The sequence below is a fragment of the Eptesicus fuscus genome, chromosome 20, assembly GCF_027574615.1.
Source record: "Eptesicus fuscus isolate TK198812 chromosome 20, DD_ASM_mEF_20220401, whole genome shotgun sequence".
NCBI lineage: Eukaryota > Metazoa > Chordata > Mammalia > Chiroptera > Vespertilionidae > Eptesicus > Eptesicus fuscus.
This window is the reverse complement of record NC_072492.1, coordinates 50,517,531-50,535,310: the sequence shown is the minus strand read 5'-3', so window position 1 is coordinate 50,535,310 and position 17,780 is coordinate 50,517,531. Positions and strand designations below refer to the sequence as shown.

Here is a 17,780-nt window from a genome sequence, read left to right as displayed (position 1 = left end):
GCCCCCCGGGATTCCCGCGCTGCTGTCCAGGGACTTCCAGTCTGTGAGGGGGCGGCTGGGCCGGTGAGGGCCTGGGGGCTTCCCCTGGGCAATACCCAACTGTGTCACGGTGGCCTGAGGTGGGGGGAGGGGTACGCTGGTAGAGGCAGTACTCAGCCCGGAGGAGCGCCGGCCCCTGCAGAGGGGTCTGGGGCACAGACCCCTGAAGACACTGTCGTCACTTGGAGACGAGCCTCAGTGGTCAACAGCCGCCACGGAGTCACTGAGCATCAGCACTAGCAGCCGAGAGCACGGGCTGGTGCTCGGCGGTCTGCACCTCCGCCTGGGCAGGGGCACCCGACCTTGGGCACAGTGCTGCCTCCTGCCACCTCCCCGGGTGTGGGAGGAACCTCTGGCACAGGGAAATGCAGAGCAAAGTTCAGGGGTCGGTCAGATGGGCACTAATCTGGGGACACCTGGACCTCCAGCTCTGGGGAGGGCGCCAGGACCCACCCATGGAGCGTCCTCGGGGTGTCAGTTCAGACCATGCCAGCCCTGGTGAGAGGAGAGGGTTTACGCAAAAAAGAGCGGACGGTCTGAGTGCCCATCTGTGACCTGCACGTGGCGAGGGTGGTGGTCGGACTCCAGTGAGGGGACCTGAGGGGGCGTGTGTGGTGAGCACCCCAAGCTGAGCCCACAGGACAGGGCGCGGGATCCGCCAGCCGGGAGGACACAGCATCTGTCACGGGGGGCTCTGCTCCGTCCACACCACCTTCTTCTGCTCGTCGCAGATGGCGAAGCGGACGCAGCTGAGCAGCGTGTCCAGGTCACCCCAGGCCTCGGGGGCCAGGCTGCAGCAGGGGCAGGGCGCCCTGTCCAGCTCGCCCTCCTCCTGCCTGCTGGCCGCCAGGAGCTGCTCCTCCGAGGCGCCCAGCCGCTGCAGGGCCTTCCTGCGGGGCCAGAGGCGGCTCAGGGGGACAGCGCCCCAGCCCAGGATCCCAGGGGACCAGATACCCCTGGGTGCAGCAGCCAGTGTCCCGGGGTCCTGAAGAGACAGGGCCCCAGGCCACACGGCCGGGCGGGGCCGGGCGTCTAGTCTACAGCCTCAGGTGTCAAATCATAAAGGGCCCAGGACACCTGGGCTTGTCCTCAGCCGTGAACAAGCCACGGCCTCCGGCGTGGTCCTTGCCACGGAGCAGGCGGGTCCCTGTGGCCCAGCAGACAGGGCCTTACTGAGTCAGCGCAGGTGCCAAGTCCTCGCTGTCCTCTGGGCTGCTTCCCGGGGGGGAGAGGAGTCTCTGTCCCAGAGTTGTGGGGGACCCACCCTGCGACATTTCCAGGAATCCCGTCACATGCTCCAGAGACACGAGGGCCTCCGGAGGGGCCCAGTCGGGAGCCGCCCCGCCAGCCCCGGGCGCACCTACCTGAGTCTCTTGGCCGCCTTCTCGTTGATGATGACGTGGAGGACGATGGGGAAGATCTCCATGCTGTGCAGGGCGCGCACGCTGTCCAGAGGGACGTCCAGGAGGGCGTGGGTGTTCTGGGGGAGAAGAGGGACGTGTCAAGTCTGCCATCCGGGAGCGATGCTGAGGGGACCGGGCAGGGCTGTGTTGGTACAGGAAACGGGAGAGTCCACAGCTGTCCGGGCCTGCAGGGTGTTGGTGGCACAGCTGTCGGCAGCTCCATCCATCTGCAGGGTGTTCTGCCAAGTGGCAGACGTGAGGCCAGAAAAATGAACAAACAGCCAGCAGCGGGGCTCAGGGCTGAGCGTCAACCTATGAACCAGGTCAGGGTTCGATTCCTGGTCAGGGCACAGGCCCGGGTTGTGGGCTCCATCCCCAGTGGGGGGCGTGCAGGAGGCAGCCGATCAATGATTCTCTCTCATCATTGATGTTTCTCTCTCCCTTCCTCTCTGAAATCAATTTAAAAATATATTAAAAAAAAAAAAAAACAAGCAAAGCACAAAACCCATAGACATGGAACAGAGTGGGAGGCTGGGAGGGTGACACGGGTGGAGGATCAAGTGTATGACGACGGATGGAAACTAGACTGTTGGTGGTGAACACGCTAACGTGTACACAGACGTAGAATTACAATGCTGACACCTGAAACTCACGTAAAGTTAACCAACGTGGCCTGGACTTAAAAAGCAGTCATTCTAGCATCCTCACGCGTGCTTTGCACCTAGAAGCATGGAGCTGCATGCTGGGGCTGAGGGGCCTGCGCACGGGTCAGTCCCCACGAGTCCGCAGCGCCTCCTCGGGGCACGGGGCTGGGGGCACAGGGCGCCCGCCTCCGCTGGCCGCCGGCCTGGCCGCCTTGTATCCATGTAACACTGGGTAGCTCACAGTGAGCTTTCCTGTACTTGAGCCTTAGAACATGAGTGCTACTTCCATTTCATTTAGTCACTCACAGATGCCATTAACCGCCTCTTGCGTTGGGAAACAGGCTCCAGGGAGTTCAGACTCCCCAAGGCCACGGGACCCTGGTCCCACCTCCGGCCTCCAACCCCTGCCCGTTCCCGCCCGCCCCGCCAGCCCTACCTTCTCCATGAGGCGCTCCAGGGCCGCGCGGGACACCCAGCAGTGGCTGCCGGTGGCCTCCCCCTCCTGGACAATGCCCCCTCTCCGGCTGGCGGCCTCGCACTCCTCCGGGCTCAAGCACTCTGAGGGGGACAGTGGGCGGAGGTCACACACCCAACCCCTGGAGTCCTGAGGGAGCCCCACGCTGTACCCCCTGCCCCCGGGGCCCCGCCAGCGCTGGGGAGCTCTCCCTAGGTGTCCTCTCCGTGAACTTGACCTTGTGCTTCCCACTCAGAGGCTGCCCCTGCAGGGTACCCTACCCGGGGGCTGGGTCCTTACAGGAAGCTCCCGTGGAGACAAGGCACACGGGAGACGCCACGTGATGCAGAGGTTAAGGGAGGAGGGTGCACACAAGCCAGGGAGCCGAGGACCAGGAGCCAGAAGAGAGGGAGGACCTCCCAAGATCCTCTGCGCCAGGCGGACACAGAGACCTGGTCCCACTGCCGCCTCAGCCTGGAGGAGAGCCCGGGTGCTGTACGCCCCGGCGTGGCGCCTTCCGCTGCTCTCCTGGAGCCCCTCTGGCAGCTGCCCAGGCCTTGCCCGCCCCGCGCACAGGTGGGGCCCCGGGGGGGGGGGGGGAGCGCACCTGCCGGGCATGTCTTAAACCCTTGCAGGAGGCAGAGCTTCTCACTCAGGATCCTCCCGACCAAGCCGGGCACGAGGAGCACGGGCCGCGGCCGGCTGGGCCGGCGGGGGTGCACCCGCGTGTAGGGCGCTAGCGTGACGCAGCTCTCGGCCCAGAAGCCCCTGGGGGAGGCGTCTGTGGGGGAGAAGAGTCATGAGCGGTCCCAGGCCCCGCCCGCAGCAGGGCCTGCGCTTTGCACCCGAGCAGCCCCCACACCTATAGGGACGGCCTTGCAGGGCGCCGGCTCCAGGGCCGAGTCCCGCCCGCCCTGGCTGAACAGCCTGCGTGCCGGTGGCCACGGACACTGTGGCGGCCAGGCCCAGCTGGTAGTGCGGTTGATCCCACCTGCCTCGTTGGCCACAGGGAGGATGGAGAAGGCCTCCTCCTCCCTCCCATCACCCTCTCCTCGCCCCCAGCGCCACCTGGACGCCCGCCCCACGCTCCCCTCACTCCAGGCCCCGCCTCCCTCCCAACCATTCAGCCTGCTATCCGTTCTCGCAGCCCCCCTATATTATGCACCCAAAAAACTTTTTAAGAAGGAACTAAGCTCAGATGGATGAAGCTTACTCTAAACTCACCCCCACCGCCCTCACAGCTCGGTTTTACCCGCATGGCGCTGCGTGCTGACCTCCCTCGGGGCCTCAGACCTTACCCAACTCACCTCTCCAGAGAGGCACCCAGGCGCCAAGTATGGTTCTCAGGATCCATCCTGAGCCAGCCCAGCAGCCTGCAGGCCCTCCCAACGCCCTGGCCTCGAGGAGCCAGGCCTCCCCCAGCCCCTCCCGCCCCGCCTCACCTCCCAGCTGGCTGGGGTCTGACTGGGCCCCGTCAAAGGGTGAGCACGGGGCGCTGGCTTTGGTTCTGTCCACAGTGACGATACGGACCAACCTCTGGGGGCCTCCAGGAGACGGCTGGAGGGAGAAGGAGCCAGTTGTCCCGCCGTCCCCACCGGGCCGGGGCAGGCACCGCCCCACCGGGGGATCCAGGCTGGTCCCTGGACCTTCAGGCTGTGCCCACAGAACAGCCCAGGCCGCGTGCCAGGGAGGAGAAGGGAGCAGGAGAGGGTCCTGGGGCAGAGGCCCTCGCCCAGGGCACGGCAGTGAGGGCGGCCCCCACACCTCACCCGCTGTGATGGAGGTGGGGGGGGAGGGGCGCCCTAGCTCCTCGCTCAGGGCACTGAGTGTCCTCTGTGGGGAGGACACCAGGTCCCCGCCCTCAGAGGGAGTAATGGGTGCAGATGGCCAGGCGGCGGGGTGCAGGGGCGCGACCGGGTGAGCACGTCCAGCGCCTCTGCTCGCGGTGGAGGAACTTGCGGGCCGGGCGGGCCCAGGGCAAGGTGTGCAGGGCCCATGGGGCAGGGACTCGCAGGGAGACCCCCTCAGATCAGTAGCCTACACCCTCCCAACAGGACCCCTAGCCAGCCCCCACCCCTCTGCCAGCCCAGGGAGGAAGGAGGCAGGGAGAGGCAGGGCCCCGCGGGGCCTCACCTTGCGGGCGGAGCTGCTCTGCTGAGCCAGGTCCCGCAGGAGGGTGATGAGCAGCTGCTGTGCCCTGGGAGGAGGAGACAGGCTGCCAGGAGGCTCCGCCCCCCGCCCAGGGCGCCTCTGAGACCCTGCCAGTCCCCGCCCACCGGAGGCGCCGCTGGTGGGCGGTGTGAGCCGGGGTGGGACGTGGCTCCTGGCCGCCCTGCACCGCTGAGCTGAGCGGCACCACCCCGACTCCACGCTCCGTGCGCACCGCCTGACCTGGGACACGGCTCCGGCAGGCGGATGCTGCTGGGGGGAGGGGTCGGCCCTGCCCCAACTGTCCCAGGTCAGGGTCCTGGGAGGTGGGACTTTCTGTGCTAAAACCAGCACAGTCCTGGACACACCGGGTGACTGCGAGCCCACCTCCGGGGACGTGGCGAAGTCTGGAGACAGTGCTGGCTTTCACGGGTCGGGGCCGGCATGAGCCAGGGAGTTGCTCAGGCCGGCGGTGCCAGGCAGCCCCCAGCAGCGGGGGCCCCCAGGTCGCAGCGCTGAGGCTGGAAACGATGGCCCGAAAGATCTAGAACCGAGGTCCCCCTTTTCACAAACAAACGCTGTCCACTTGGGGGTGGCACATGGGGATTCCACTCGGGCAGTGTCCCCTCCCCGGAGGTGGCCGCTCACCGTGCGTAGGTGGGGATGGTGCCGCCCTCCGTGTCCCTGGTGCTGTAGGGGCCCACGCGGTGGGCGTGCCAGCAGCCGCGGCCCTGGAACATGGTGTCTGTGACGTGCAAGATGTCGCCGCAGTGCACCGGCAGCTCCCCCGCCGCCCGCCCCTCCAGGGCCAGGTTGACCCGGATGTAGAAGGAGTCCCCTGAGGTGGCTGCTTTGGCCTCCAGGTCCTGGACCAGCTTCTTATAACCTGGTAAGAGAGGACAGATCAGCCCTGGCCATGACCCACAGGAGGAAAGTTCTGGAATGTGAAAGGAGGGACAGAAGGTACCACCCCAAAGTCCCGGGAGCCACCTTGGTGCCAGAGTCAGTGGGTGAGAGGTCCCAGCTGCCTTGGGGGCCTCTGCAGACTGGAGGTGCGGCCTGGCTCTGGGATAGGCCATGGGGGCTGGGGCAGGCACGGCCAAGGCTCAGAGCCGGGACTGGGCGGCTGGGCAGGTCCTGAGGGGAGCTCCTGGGGGTGGGGGTGGGGGAGTGTGTACCCTCCGTGTTGACCTTCACAGACAGGCAGCAGAAGCCGTCCACCCTGCGGAGAAGACCCACAGCCTGCTCCAGGGTCACGCCCTGCAGGACAGCCTTGAAGAAGGGCTCCGTGGCCTCGCAGTCCACCTGGGGGCAGACCACCGGGGCGGGCCGCTATCGACCAGGCTCGGCGGCGGAGCCTGAGCACAGATCTGCACTCACCCCCAACCCCAGCCATCCACACGCACCCCTAGCCGTCCACATGCACCCCCAGCCATCCACACGCCCATCAGGGCCTCTGTCCCAGGCTCTGAACCGGGGCATCTGCATCTGGCTCCTTCAAGCCACACATGCTCCCACCCTGAGTCAACCACCAACCCCTTCCCACCCGCATGCTGAGAGCACCACCCAGGACCCAGTGTCTGCTCTCCAAAATGGACCTTCGTTCTAGATCGCAGGTTCTCGGCTTTGGGACGACTGACATTTGGAGCCAGGGCACTCTGTGCTGTGGGGCCGCCCGGGCCCTGTAGGATGTCAGCGGCATCCCCGGCGTCCACTGCTCGCGGCCACCCCCAGCCCCGCTGGGAAAGCTCCCTGCTCTCTGTCCCTCCAGTCACTCCCTCGCTGCCTCACGCGAGGAGAGGGCACTTTATAGGGAGAAGGAACATGTGCCTTTAACTGAACTGGCCCATTCGGGTCTCAGGAGTGTCCCCAAACACCAGGAAGGGCTCTGCGGCTGTAACCACAATGCCACTGACCACGAGACACGGAGAAAGGGCTCCGGTGGCGTGGGGACGGGTTTCCCCCGGGGGACGGGCGAGCCTCGGGAACGGGTGACGCCTATCTTGTGAATTTCTTACAATTGTTAAAAAGCTTCAAGTTCACGTTTCAGCGACATCCAAGTCCCCTCCCTGCTGCTGTAGTCACTTAATGGTAGTTAGCTGAGGTGCACATTTATGTTTTCTGCAGCATCGTGAATGTTTCACAACAGAAAGTTTTAAGAGTTAGAGTGGTGGATCTCGCGGTATGTGTATTTGAACACACAGACGAGCACGCACACGCACACGCACACGCACACGCACACGCACGGGAGCTGACGACGAGACACCGTTAACAACAGCAACAGGAAGCCCTGAACTCACCATGACGATCTGCGTGCCCGGGCGCAAGGCCATCTCGTCGGCCGCCGAGCCAGGGGTGACGCGGTGGATGAAGATGCCCGTGTGGTTCCCGCCGATGACGCTCATCTGCTCCAGCAGGGCGTCCCCCTGGAAGGCCAGCACCGTGGCCTGGCTTGGGAGCTTCCGGGCCGGCCGCCGCCGCACCGGGACGCTGCTGCAAGAAGGGGCGACGGAGCTCGTGTGCAGCCCGGCTCTGCCCCAGCCCCAGCATTCTGGAATTCTCCACCCCCCTTCCTGCCATGATCCCACCCTCAAAAAGGCTGTGGCCTGCTAACAGCCCTCACTGTGCCACCTGCTGGCCCGGTCCCCCCCCGCCACCCCCACCCCCACCCCGCTGCTCACCTGGCGGAGACGCAGATGCCCCTGGAGACCAGCTGTGGGCCGCTCTCAGACTCCAGGTCTAGGCAGAAGCAAAGGCTCAGACCCCGCGCCGGCCTCCCTACAGGCCACACGCTACCTCAGTCCCCTCAGCCACCTCGACAGAGGCTGACCTTCTCGTCCTCCTCCTTCCTGCTGCTTAGACCTTGACTCATCTCTCCCCACACAGGAGGAGCTGCTGGAGAGCTGCACCTGCCTGGGTCTGGCCTCCACTGTGTTATTGTGAGACTGAATGCTGCCCCCGTTTTATGAGATGGGGAAGCTAGAATCCACGTCCACCTTCATTCCAACAGTCAAATCGGTGGAACCCGGGCCCGCCTTTCTGCACAGCAGCGCCTGCTGCCCGCATCGGCTGCTCCCGCTTCCCCCGGGCCACGCCAGCTGCTGCTGTGGGGGCCTCCTGTTGGCAGTCCTGGGCCTCGCTGTCCGGGGCGTCCCCCAGCTCTGCGCTTGGACATGCAGCCTGGGAGGCCGATGGGCCCAGCCCCGGCGGCGGCTTCCCTCCGGGCGGTGGAGGCTGCTCCTCCACCTGGTGGACCGCCCGCCCGGAGGACCAGAGGCCAGCAGAGGGCGGACACTGCCTGCCGCCTGCCCCGGCCTGTGCCCAGCCCACAGGAAACCCTGTTCCTGAGTACATCCCAGCCACGTGGAGGCCACTGGGCGCTCCTGGCGTATTGGAGGCGAATTCCACTAGAACGCGTGAACGCGGGACATTACGTGGGATCACACAGAGGAGCAGCAGCAAGCACCCTGTCCCCCTGGCCTCAGCCAGCTGGCTCCCCTGGCGCACCCTCTCCATTGGTCACCGCCACAAACAAAACCACCAGTGATCGGGAAGGAGGAAGGTTCCTGGCCATGTGACCACTGCCCACCACAGGTGCCTCTGTGGACCAGCATGGGTGCGTGCACCCCCTGGTGGCCGCAGGGTGAATTCCAGGCGGGGTGCTGAGCACCTACTCTGTGAAGCCCAAGGCTGGGGTAGGAGCGCAGGGTGGGGAGGGAAGGAGGCCGACGTGAGGGGCACACGGCTTGGGAAGGAGAGAGGACCAGCTAAGTGACAGATACAAGGCATAAGCCACAGGGAAAGGTGGAGAGGTGCCCACAGGTGCCCGGCCAGCGGGAGCGGCACTGCAGCCTGGCAGCCTGAGTGCCCAGGGTCCAGAGCAGGAGGGACAGAACGAGCAGCTGTCTGAACATCTGAGCTGAGCAGGCATGGAGACAATCAACTCCCTCACGGCTAGGTGACAATGGAGAGGACACCAGGCACAGAGCAGCTGGCACCGGCCTGAACTGCCAGGGGCCCGGGTCAGGGCAGCGTTCCAGTTCCCCTCCCTCTGCCCGGCCCCCGAGGAGACCTGTCCTCTGTCTCCTCCTGGCTCTGTGGCCCGCCCAGGAGAGGTGGGCGGCTGCAGAGGTTGGCAGCGGGACACACTCACCTGCTCTTTCTACAATCTCATAATCCAGGTCGGCGTCACTCGCCTTCGCTCCCGGGGAGCCTCTCCAGTCCCCCTCCAGGATTTCTGAGAAGTCACTGCGCGGAGGAAGAAGATGGCTCGGGCCCGGAGCACTCAGCGCCTGCCCGGCTCTCGCCCTCCTGCCCGGCCCTCATCCTCGGTGAGCCACCAGGGGACCCGTGTCATCCGACGCTGATGCCGTCCTCTCTACCTGCAGGACCAAGGATCCTCCCGGAAGTCCTCCGCGGCTCGCTTGTACAGGGACAGCTGGCTGGGGGGCACGGGGCTGCTGGAGCGGAAGCTGTCCACCAGCTCGCGGCTGGATGTGGCGCTCAGGTCCGACCAGAGCTGAGACTGGGGGACGGTGAGGCAGGGTCAGCGCGAGCTCATGGGCTCACGACCCCTCCCTGCTCTGGAAAGGGAATAAGCCATGGCCACAGCATCAGGGCGAGGAGGGGCAGGGAGGGGCAGGGAGGGGGAGCACACAGCATCAGGGCACATTAGTCCAGCACCTACTGTGTGCCAGCACTCTATGAGCTGTTTCCTGTATTTTAGATCGCTGAGTCCTCACAACAAATAAAAATAACCTTCCCGCTTTACAGAGAAAGCGATCGAGGCCCGGAGACACCAAGTGACTGACTAGGGAGGGTCACGTGCTGATGGGTGGGCTGTGCAAGATGCTGAGTGGGGCCCAGGACGCCAGGAGGACAGTGTGGGCCTGGCCGCAGCCTGGCCCACCTGTCTCTCCCCAGCACCTACGACGTGCCGGGCCCCTCCGTCTGCACGGGCCTGTCCCCGGCAGGAGGGGCCCTGCTGTACCTCGGAGGAGCTGAGGCAGCTGCCGTCACTGTCGTCCCTCGGGCAGATGGCGAACATGCGCACGAGCCGCTGTTTTCCCCTCCAGCAGGGCTCCCTCGGCCCCGCCTCCTGCGTGGGCTGCCAAAGCGCCAGGCGGCTGGTTAATTCAGGAAAGGGTCCCCTCGGATGCTCTCGGGGTTTCTACCCAGGCACCTCCCCCTCTCCACCTTCTCTCACGGCTTCCAGCCCGGGGCCGCCTCCTCCCAGCCTGGGACCCCCGCTGGCCACCAGGGTGCACAGCACTGGGCTTGGGGAGCAGCATTCCATTTCTGGTGGAGGGGATACGTCAGGGGTGGGAACCGTCTTTCTGCCAAGGCCCATTTGGAGATGTATTCCCTCATTCACGGGCCGTACAAATTATCAGCTTAAAAATCAGCCGGTGCCCAGCGGTGTGGCTCAATGATTGAGCATCGACCTATGAACCAGAAGGTCACGGTTCGATTCCTGGTCAGGGCACAAGCCCGGGTTGCAGCCTCAACCCCCAGTAGGGGGCATATAGGAGATGTCGATCCATGATTCTCTCTCATCACTGATGTTTCTCTCTCTCTCTCCCTCTCCCTTCCTCTCTGAAATCAATATAAACATACTAAAGGCCCGGTGCACGAAATCCGTGCGCGGGTCGGTCCCTAGGCCTGGCCTGCAACCAGGGCCATCTTCTCCGGCTGCCCACAGCTGCCCCCCTCCCTAGCCGCCACCCCTCCCCCCCAGCTCCCCGTTCGCCATCGGGCGATCGGAGCCTGACCACCAGGAGAAGGGACTGAGAGGTGGTCAGTGCGCCTCACAGTGACTGGTCGGGCGGTCGTTCTAGTCAGTCCACCGTTAGGGTCAACTTGCATATTACCCTTTTATCACATAGGGTTTTTGGTCAAACATTTAATTAACTCACCCTAGTGCCTTGTTAGGGCCGGACCAAATGGTTTTGTGGCTTTATATGGGCTGGACGTTCCCCACCCCCGTGCACATAGTTCTTCCTGGCTACACACCTGGTACATAACGTATGTACGTGTATCTACACATACTACACATAGAAAACGGGGGGACAGACCAATCAGAGAAGAGAAATTCACCCACCCTCCAAAACGCACACACAGCAGTTAGCCGTGTGCGGCCTGTCAGTCTGCTCTCCGCATACCTGTGTGCTTTTGCACACGGCTGACGAGGGAAGGGGTGAGGGAGAAGGGCTGGGCACGTTCCCCACACCCGTACACCAGGTGCCTGGACTGGCGCTGCCAGCCAGACCATAACTAGGGCTTTTATAGTCGTTTTAGCTCAGCTTCATCTTTCTTTCCTCAGCCCACCACCACACCTGACAGGTTCCAGAACCTTCTGTCGGGCCACCCCTTCCAGGATGTGCAAGACATTATCATGAAAGGAGAGGCAGGGCAGCCGCAGCTGCCCACTGTCTGTCTCCATCGCCCATCATCAGGGCCACACTGGGGCCCAGCTTGCCTCCCACCGTGCCCCACCCCACGCGCACCCTGCCCCTGCTCCCAGGCGCAGGGCAGGGCAGGGCAGGACTCACCCCTTGTGCCGACTCGGCCTGCAGCTGGCGGAGCTGCTGGCGCAGGTCGCAGCCCTGGTCGGTGAGCTCGAACAGCTTCCTGCGGAGCGCGTCCTTCTCCGCCAGGCTCTGGGCAATCTCCACCTGGGCGGCATCTCGGGCCGAGTAGGCCTGCGGGCCGGGACACAGGGTGCCCGGGGCATGAAGAGGCAGCCAACACTGGGCTCACCCGCAGGCACACGCCACGGTTCACTGTCGTGTCCCGTGTGCGGGTGTACCGCCGCCCAGAGTGCGCACGGAAATGAAGGGAGGCGCTAGACGTGACCTCTAGTCTCAGACAGTGAGCATGTCAGCAGGTGACAATGGAGGGAGTCGAGAAACCGCCTGGACCAAGGAGGGAGACCCCAAGTCTGGAACCAGCTGCCACGGAGGCAGGGCGGGCTGCACGAGGCCCCAGCCCCCAGCCGCCGGCAGCTCCTGTTCTCCCGGCCCCGCCGCCTCTCGCGTACCTGGTCCCGCTCCTTCTGCAGCTCGGCCACCTGGCTCTGCAGGGCGGTCACCTTCGCCCTGTAGATCTCGCAGTCCACCTTGGTCTTCTGGAACTGCAGCAGGGTCTGCTCCTTCTCTTCCCAGAACTGGATCGAGGGGCGGAGCCGTGGAGGACAGGAGGGGGAGCGTCAGGGAGAGCGAGGGGACGGGGAGAAACAGGGTGAGCTCGTGCGCGCCGAGTGCGATTTCCAGGAGCGCCGCAGAGATGCTGTGCCCACCAGGCGGCGCGGAGCATCCACATCGCGTGGGCGCTGCGTGTGTGGCCGTTTTGTTCACCCCATGCCCAGAGCAGGGCGCACAGATAACTCCCCTCACTGCTCATGCTCCTCCACCGGCCGTCTCCCCACTGTCCCCTCACTGGCCTGTCTCCCCACCAGCCCCTCACCATTGGCAGCCACTCAGCAAGCCCCCGGCTCTCAGCGGGCCCCACGCACCTGCCCGAGCGTGCCCTTGGTCTCACCACCTATGTGCCCGCCGGTTTGCACATCACCCACCCACGGCTGTGGCCTCTAGTCTCGGACTGTGAGTTGGTGCCAACACAGGAATGAACTAATGAGTGACCCGTTACTTAGGCAAACTTGGTCGTAAGCTCAGCATGGACTGAAGAGCCCGTCTCCCCAGCGTGAGGCCGTGGTCACCTGCTTCCGCTGCCGCTCGGCGGCCACGGCGCGCTCCCTCAGCGAGTGGATGCGGTCCACCATCTCCTGCTTGCTCTCCAGCGCCTCGTCCAGGCTCTGCTCCAGGATGTCCTTCTCCGCCTGGGCACAGAGGGGTCAGCCGGCCCTGCTCCCACACGCCTGCCCCTGGGAAGCTCGTCCCAGGAACGGGAGCTGGAGGCTGCTGGCGGGTGGGCGAGTGACATTACTGCCCCCAGGGCCGGGCCTACCAGGCTGAATGTCAGGGAGCGGAGCTTCTCGTTCTCCTCCTTCAGGCGGCTCAGCTCCTCCGCTCCGGGCTCCAGGCCGTCAGCCATCCGCAGGGACCGCTCTCGGAACTCCCGCTCGCAGGAGGCGGACAGCCTCTGGCGCTGCAGCTCCTGCTTCGTCAGATAGAGCTGCGGGGGACGAGAGGACAGGAGCGGGGTAGGAGGACGTGAGCATCCCGGCCAGACCACGCCAGGCTCAGGGAAACTGTGTGTGCGTGGGGGGGGGGGGGGGGCGTGCACAGAAACATACACAGGTGGGGGGAGCGCAAATGACAAAGTAAGGCATATGGGAGTCCTCTGCACCATTGTATTTGTATATTTTTAAAATAAATTTGAAATTATTTCCAAATAAAATGAAAGAACAAGCGCCCTGGCTGGTGTGTTCAGTGGTTAGAGCACCTGCCCACGCACCAAAGGGCTGGGTGTCCGGTCCCAGCCTGTACCCTTTTTGCAGGTCCACTTTCCAGCCCCCATTGGGGCGCATGTAGGAGGCAACCAACCCACGTGTCTCTCTCACATTGATGTTTTTCTCCCTCTCCCTCTCTTTCTCCCCCCCTTCATTTCCTCCCTTCCTTCCACTCTCTCTAAAAAAAAACCAACGGAAAAATATCCTCAGCTAAGGGTTAACAACAAAAAAAGAAAAACCAAAGCCATCAAGGCAAAAAGCAAATGAATATTTAAAGAACCCCACAAATCACTAAGAAGAGAATAATCCCCAACAGAAAAAGGAGTAAAAGACATTGTTGGGGTTCGCGGGGCTCCTAATCACAGGACCGGCTGAGACACCGACACCGACAGCTGGAGGGATGAGGCCTAGGGGACTGCGGAGCTCAGAATGGCCAGACCTGCCCGGCCCAGACATAGGCGGCAGGCCGCCCCACCGTGGGCACGGCACCCCAGCCAGGCCTGGGGGAATCGCAGGCAGGCTCCTTTCAGGGGGGCAACGGGAGGGGCCCCCTGGTGGTGGAGGCAAAGGGCCAGCTTCCTGCGGGCGCCTCATCCCAGGCTGGCGGGGCAGGGAGTCCCGGGGCTGGGGGCTGGGGGCGAGGGCGAGGCGGCGGCGCAGCACCTCCTCCTGCAGGCCGCGGCAGCGCGTGCTGGCCAGCTCCTTCTCCTGCAGCGCGTTGCTGTAGTGCAGCGAGAGGCTGAGCATCTCGTCCTTGAGCTTCAGCACCTCGTGGAAGTGGGCGCTGACCTCGCGCTTCATGCGGCCGTGGTCGGCCTCCAGCTGCTGCAGGCCCTCGGCCCGGGCCTCGGCCTGGCCCAGACGCTCCTGCAGCCGCCGGCATTGCTGCGCCAGCGCCTCCCTCTGCCCCTTCTCCTGGCTCAGCTCCTCCTGCAGGCTGCCGATGGCCCCGGCCAGGCATGCGGTCAGCTTGGACGTCTCCATGAGCCCTGCGGGGAGCTGGCATCACCACCTGCCCGCTCCTCGTCCTCCAGGGCTTTGCTTCCTGCCCCGGACTCTCAAGAGGACCCACCCTATCTGCCGTCTCCTTCAAGGCTTCGGGGCCGAACTACACATGAGATTGGGGTCAATAAAGTGCCTGATTCCAGATTTGGGTACAAGGACTCCCCTTCAATTTCCTCCTTCCCTTCCACTCTCTCTCCCACTCGGCTGTCCCGTGTGACCCGCTGCCCCTCCCCAGCCCAGACGTGCTTATACTAACACAGTTGAACGTCATCCTCGAAACAGGAACAGGACCGTAAGTCTGCGTAACTGATCACTACGCAGCACAAGCACAGCCTGCGAGGCGCCACGCTGGAGCGTCCTCCTGTGCAATTTCTGGGGCTCCTGGCCCGCCCTCTGAACTTCCACCTCCCTCAGTGCCGCCAGGGGAGCCTGGAATTACTCCCCCTGCCCCCCACCAAGCCCAGTGAGCCTTCCCCTAGCGGGCTGAGCACAGGCACAGGGCTGCGGCCTGACCTCCCCTCGGGCAGGCGCTGCCACCCCCGCACAGCCCCAAGCGGCCTGGGAGCTCTTCTGGGGAAAGGACACGTCCCTGCGCCCACGTCCATGAAGGCCGTCCTCTTGGCGCCGCAGTTAGGGACACCTCTTCCTCAGAGCCCAGGCCAGGGGCTCCCTCTCCCACCCATCCCACTGCAGTGCCGAGGGTCTCCTCCCCCCGGTGCTGGACGGGGCAGGACGGAACCTCTGCCTGAGCCTCGGGAACAGGGTTGGGAAGAGAGGTGACCAGGACCCGGAGGCTCCGGTCGCAGGCCGGCTCTCACCACTGAAGGTGCTGAAGTCCACGTCGGGCTGCAGCCCAGTGACCAGGGTGTAGACGTCGGGGTTGTGGAACTTCAGGCTCTCCAGGAAGGCGAGCACCCCGTTCTTCCCGCGCGCCCTCAGCAAGTCCAGCAGGTGCCCTTGGGGGACAGGACAGTCTGGGCTGACAAGGCGCTGGGCGGGGCACCCTCTGCCGCCGCAGGCCCCTCTGCCCCCAGAGTGCAGTCAGTCTGGAGAAGGGCGAGGCGGCATTTACTGAGCAGCTACTACGACCCGGGCGCTAAGAGCTGGAGGTAAGAGACTAAGGAAGAGGATGGTCTCTCCGAGACCTACCAGGTGCGCAGGTGGACATGTGGGTGTGCGTGCCTAGCTCGGGGGAGGAAAGCAGCAAGCAGCAGCACCCAGGACCCGGGCCCACCCAGCCCCCATGGCTCTCAGCTTGGGTTCATTTCTCCTGCTTCTGAGGCTCATCAGACAACGGGCAGAGAGTATCTTGACAGTAGCTACCGCCCACCGCCGGCTCTCCAGGGCCCGGCACTGGCCGTCCACCGCCGGCTCTCCGGGGCCCGGCACTGACCGCCCACCACCGGCTCTAAGGAGCTGACATGGTGATGCCAGGCGCTCTCCCGGTTTTGAACGAATAAACACAGAGGTCAGTTGGGCTGGAACAGGCGGGCCGGCCCCAAGGAGTGTCCCCCTGGAGCCTGCCCGTGGGACCTGACTTGGAAGAAGGGTCTTCGCGGGTGTAATTAGTGGGGCCCGCGAGCGGAGGCATTCTGCAGAGCATGTGGACAGGCAGAGGCTGAAGCGACGGGGCCACAGCCGAGGGGTGCCCGGGGACACCAGAGGCTGGAAGAGGCAGGAAGGGTGCTCGCCTGGAGCCACCGGAGGGGGCGTGGCCCCGCCCACACCTTAACTTTAGACCTTCAGCCGCCAAACTGAGAACCCAGTACTGCGGTCATTTGTTAGGGCGGCCCCGGAGAAACTAACACAGGCCCCCCCCCCACCAGAACTCTGGTCCCCTCCGCTTCTGGCTGAGCAGAGGGCCCCGCGGCGCAGGCTCACCGACTCTCATGGCCGAGTTGGTGAACCGGGGGCTGTGCAGCACCTCCTCCTCATCCAGCTGGCCCAGCACCTTGGCCTGGCGCAGGTAGGGGGTGAGGCGGCTGGGGCAGATGCTGCGCACGATCCTGTGGCGGTGGCTCTCCGTCATCTCCCACAGCGTCTCCTCGTCCAGGGCTGCCAGCGAGGAGTGCGTGCGGTGCAGCTCCGCCATGGCTGGACCTGGACGGAAAGGGCGGTGGCAGCGGGCTGTCAGTGCAGGGCCCCGGCCCGGAGGCCTTCCCATTCCACCCATCCTCCCCTCGGACAGGCAGGGAAGGAGAGGCCCCCCCCCCCCCGCCACAGAGGTCGATGACACCAGCCTGGCCCCGGTGTCCTATGACCGGCGGGAGGGACACCGACTGCACCTGGGCGGAGGGAGACCTGGCTTCTCTGGCTCAGGACACGGAGAGCCGGCAGCGGGCAGTCAGTGCCGGGCGGTCAGTGATGAGCCTCTGACACCCAGGCTGCTGCCTGGCCCGACCGGCACTGGCCTAGGAGGTGGGCCTGGACCACAGATCCTGAGCAGGGGGACGCGGGAGGGAGCAAACCCCTGGGCTCGCCTGCGGCCGCAGCACAGACAGAGCGCGCCTGTGGCGGTCCGTCTCCGGGCGGGCGCAGAGGGAGGGTGCCCCGAAAGGCTCCTGGGGTGATGAAGCCCCAGCCCCGCCCTGGGGGAACGGGAGGCTGGACGAGCTGGCACCCAGAGGCAGTGCCGCGTCCACATCGATCAGTGGGAAGCAGGCCAGGGCTGGGCCTCGCACAGGAAGCGACTGCTTGTCCTCACAGGTGGACGCCTGTCGCTGTCAGCAGCCCCAGGACCCTGGCACGGAGACACCTGGGCGCGGCGCTGTAAACGCGCACTAGAGTCGCCATAAAACTAGGACGGCTCTTGGGGGTGAGCAGTCAAGGCCACACCCCTCGGCTGGTGTGTATGTGGGGGGCAGGGGGAGATGGCCAGGCGTCTGAGGGCTGAGCTGTGGGGCCTGGGCAGGTCCTGGCTGGGTCCCAGCTCCGGTCTGTGTGGATCTAGTGCCTGAGCAGTCACAGCCCGTCAGCCCTCTGAGGAGAGGGCCGTGCTGAGTGGGCTGGACCCAAGCCCTAGTGCTGGGAGGACCTCAGGGGCTCCTCCCACCCCCACCCAGAGCACACCTGCACACCGAGTTCCCGGGCACAAGGCCTGTAGCCTGTTAATCCACGTAACTCATCCTAAACGGCTGTGAACGTGGACTGTCTTGAGCATAGAAAACAGCCTGCGAACAGCAGCGCCCGCGCCCCTTCCCGGACCTCAGATCCCTGAAGGAGACGCATTGTCAGCGCCAGCTCAGTCCTGTGCTCAGTCTCTCTGCCCCTCGCCCCCTCCTGCCCGGACAACGAGGTGACGGAACACACAGCACTTGGCGTGACTGTACAACGGCCACCTCGCACCGTGTCTCCACTGTTAACTCTCACTGTGGACAACAGCATCCGCTGGACAGGGCGCCGCCCTCAGCAGGGACCAGGGTTTAATCTGGATACGCGCGGCTACACACACCTGCTTGGCTGCAGGCTGACTCGTGAGGGGAAGAAAGCCGGAGACGCATCGATGGTCCTGTGTTTGCACATTATGTTGTTTCTTTTTCTCATCACACGTGTGCATGAAGTCCTTGTGCACGGGTGGGGGGGGGGGCACAGGGGGCACAGGTGGGAGTGTTTGCCCTGGACCTGAGAATCTGGGATCTGGTCCTTTTCACGGGATGACCAGCTGCCTGGCTGGAGCC

At 64.7% G+C, this 17,780-nt stretch overlaps 1 protein-coding gene across 1 annotated transcript; it reads right to left on the bottom strand.

Moving 5' to 3' along the window:
• Nucleotides 1-10: 10 nt before the first annotated feature.
• CARD14 (caspase recruitment domain family member 14) lies at nt 11-16,195 on the bottom strand. Its single transcript, XM_008154996.3, has 20 exons — nt 15,985-16,195; nt 14,922-15,059; nt 13,762-14,087; nt 12,654-12,821; nt 12,406-12,525; nt 11,728-11,853; nt 11,240-11,389; nt 9,679-9,795; nt 9,071-9,213; nt 8,842-8,936; nt 7,370-7,427; nt 6,989-7,181; nt 5,867-5,993; nt 5,337-5,574; nt 4,674-4,737; nt 3,983-4,097; nt 3,148-3,321; nt 2,523-2,644; nt 1,404-1,519; nt 11-929 (listed from the first exon to the last, which is right to left on the bottom strand). The coding sequence occupies exons 1-20, from the start codon at nt 16,193-16,195 to the stop codon at nt 722-724; spliced, it is 3,009 nt and encodes a 1,002-aa protein (XP_008153218.3). The 3' UTR covers nt 11-721.
• Between the last annotated feature and the right edge of the window lie 1,585 nt (nt 16,196-17,780).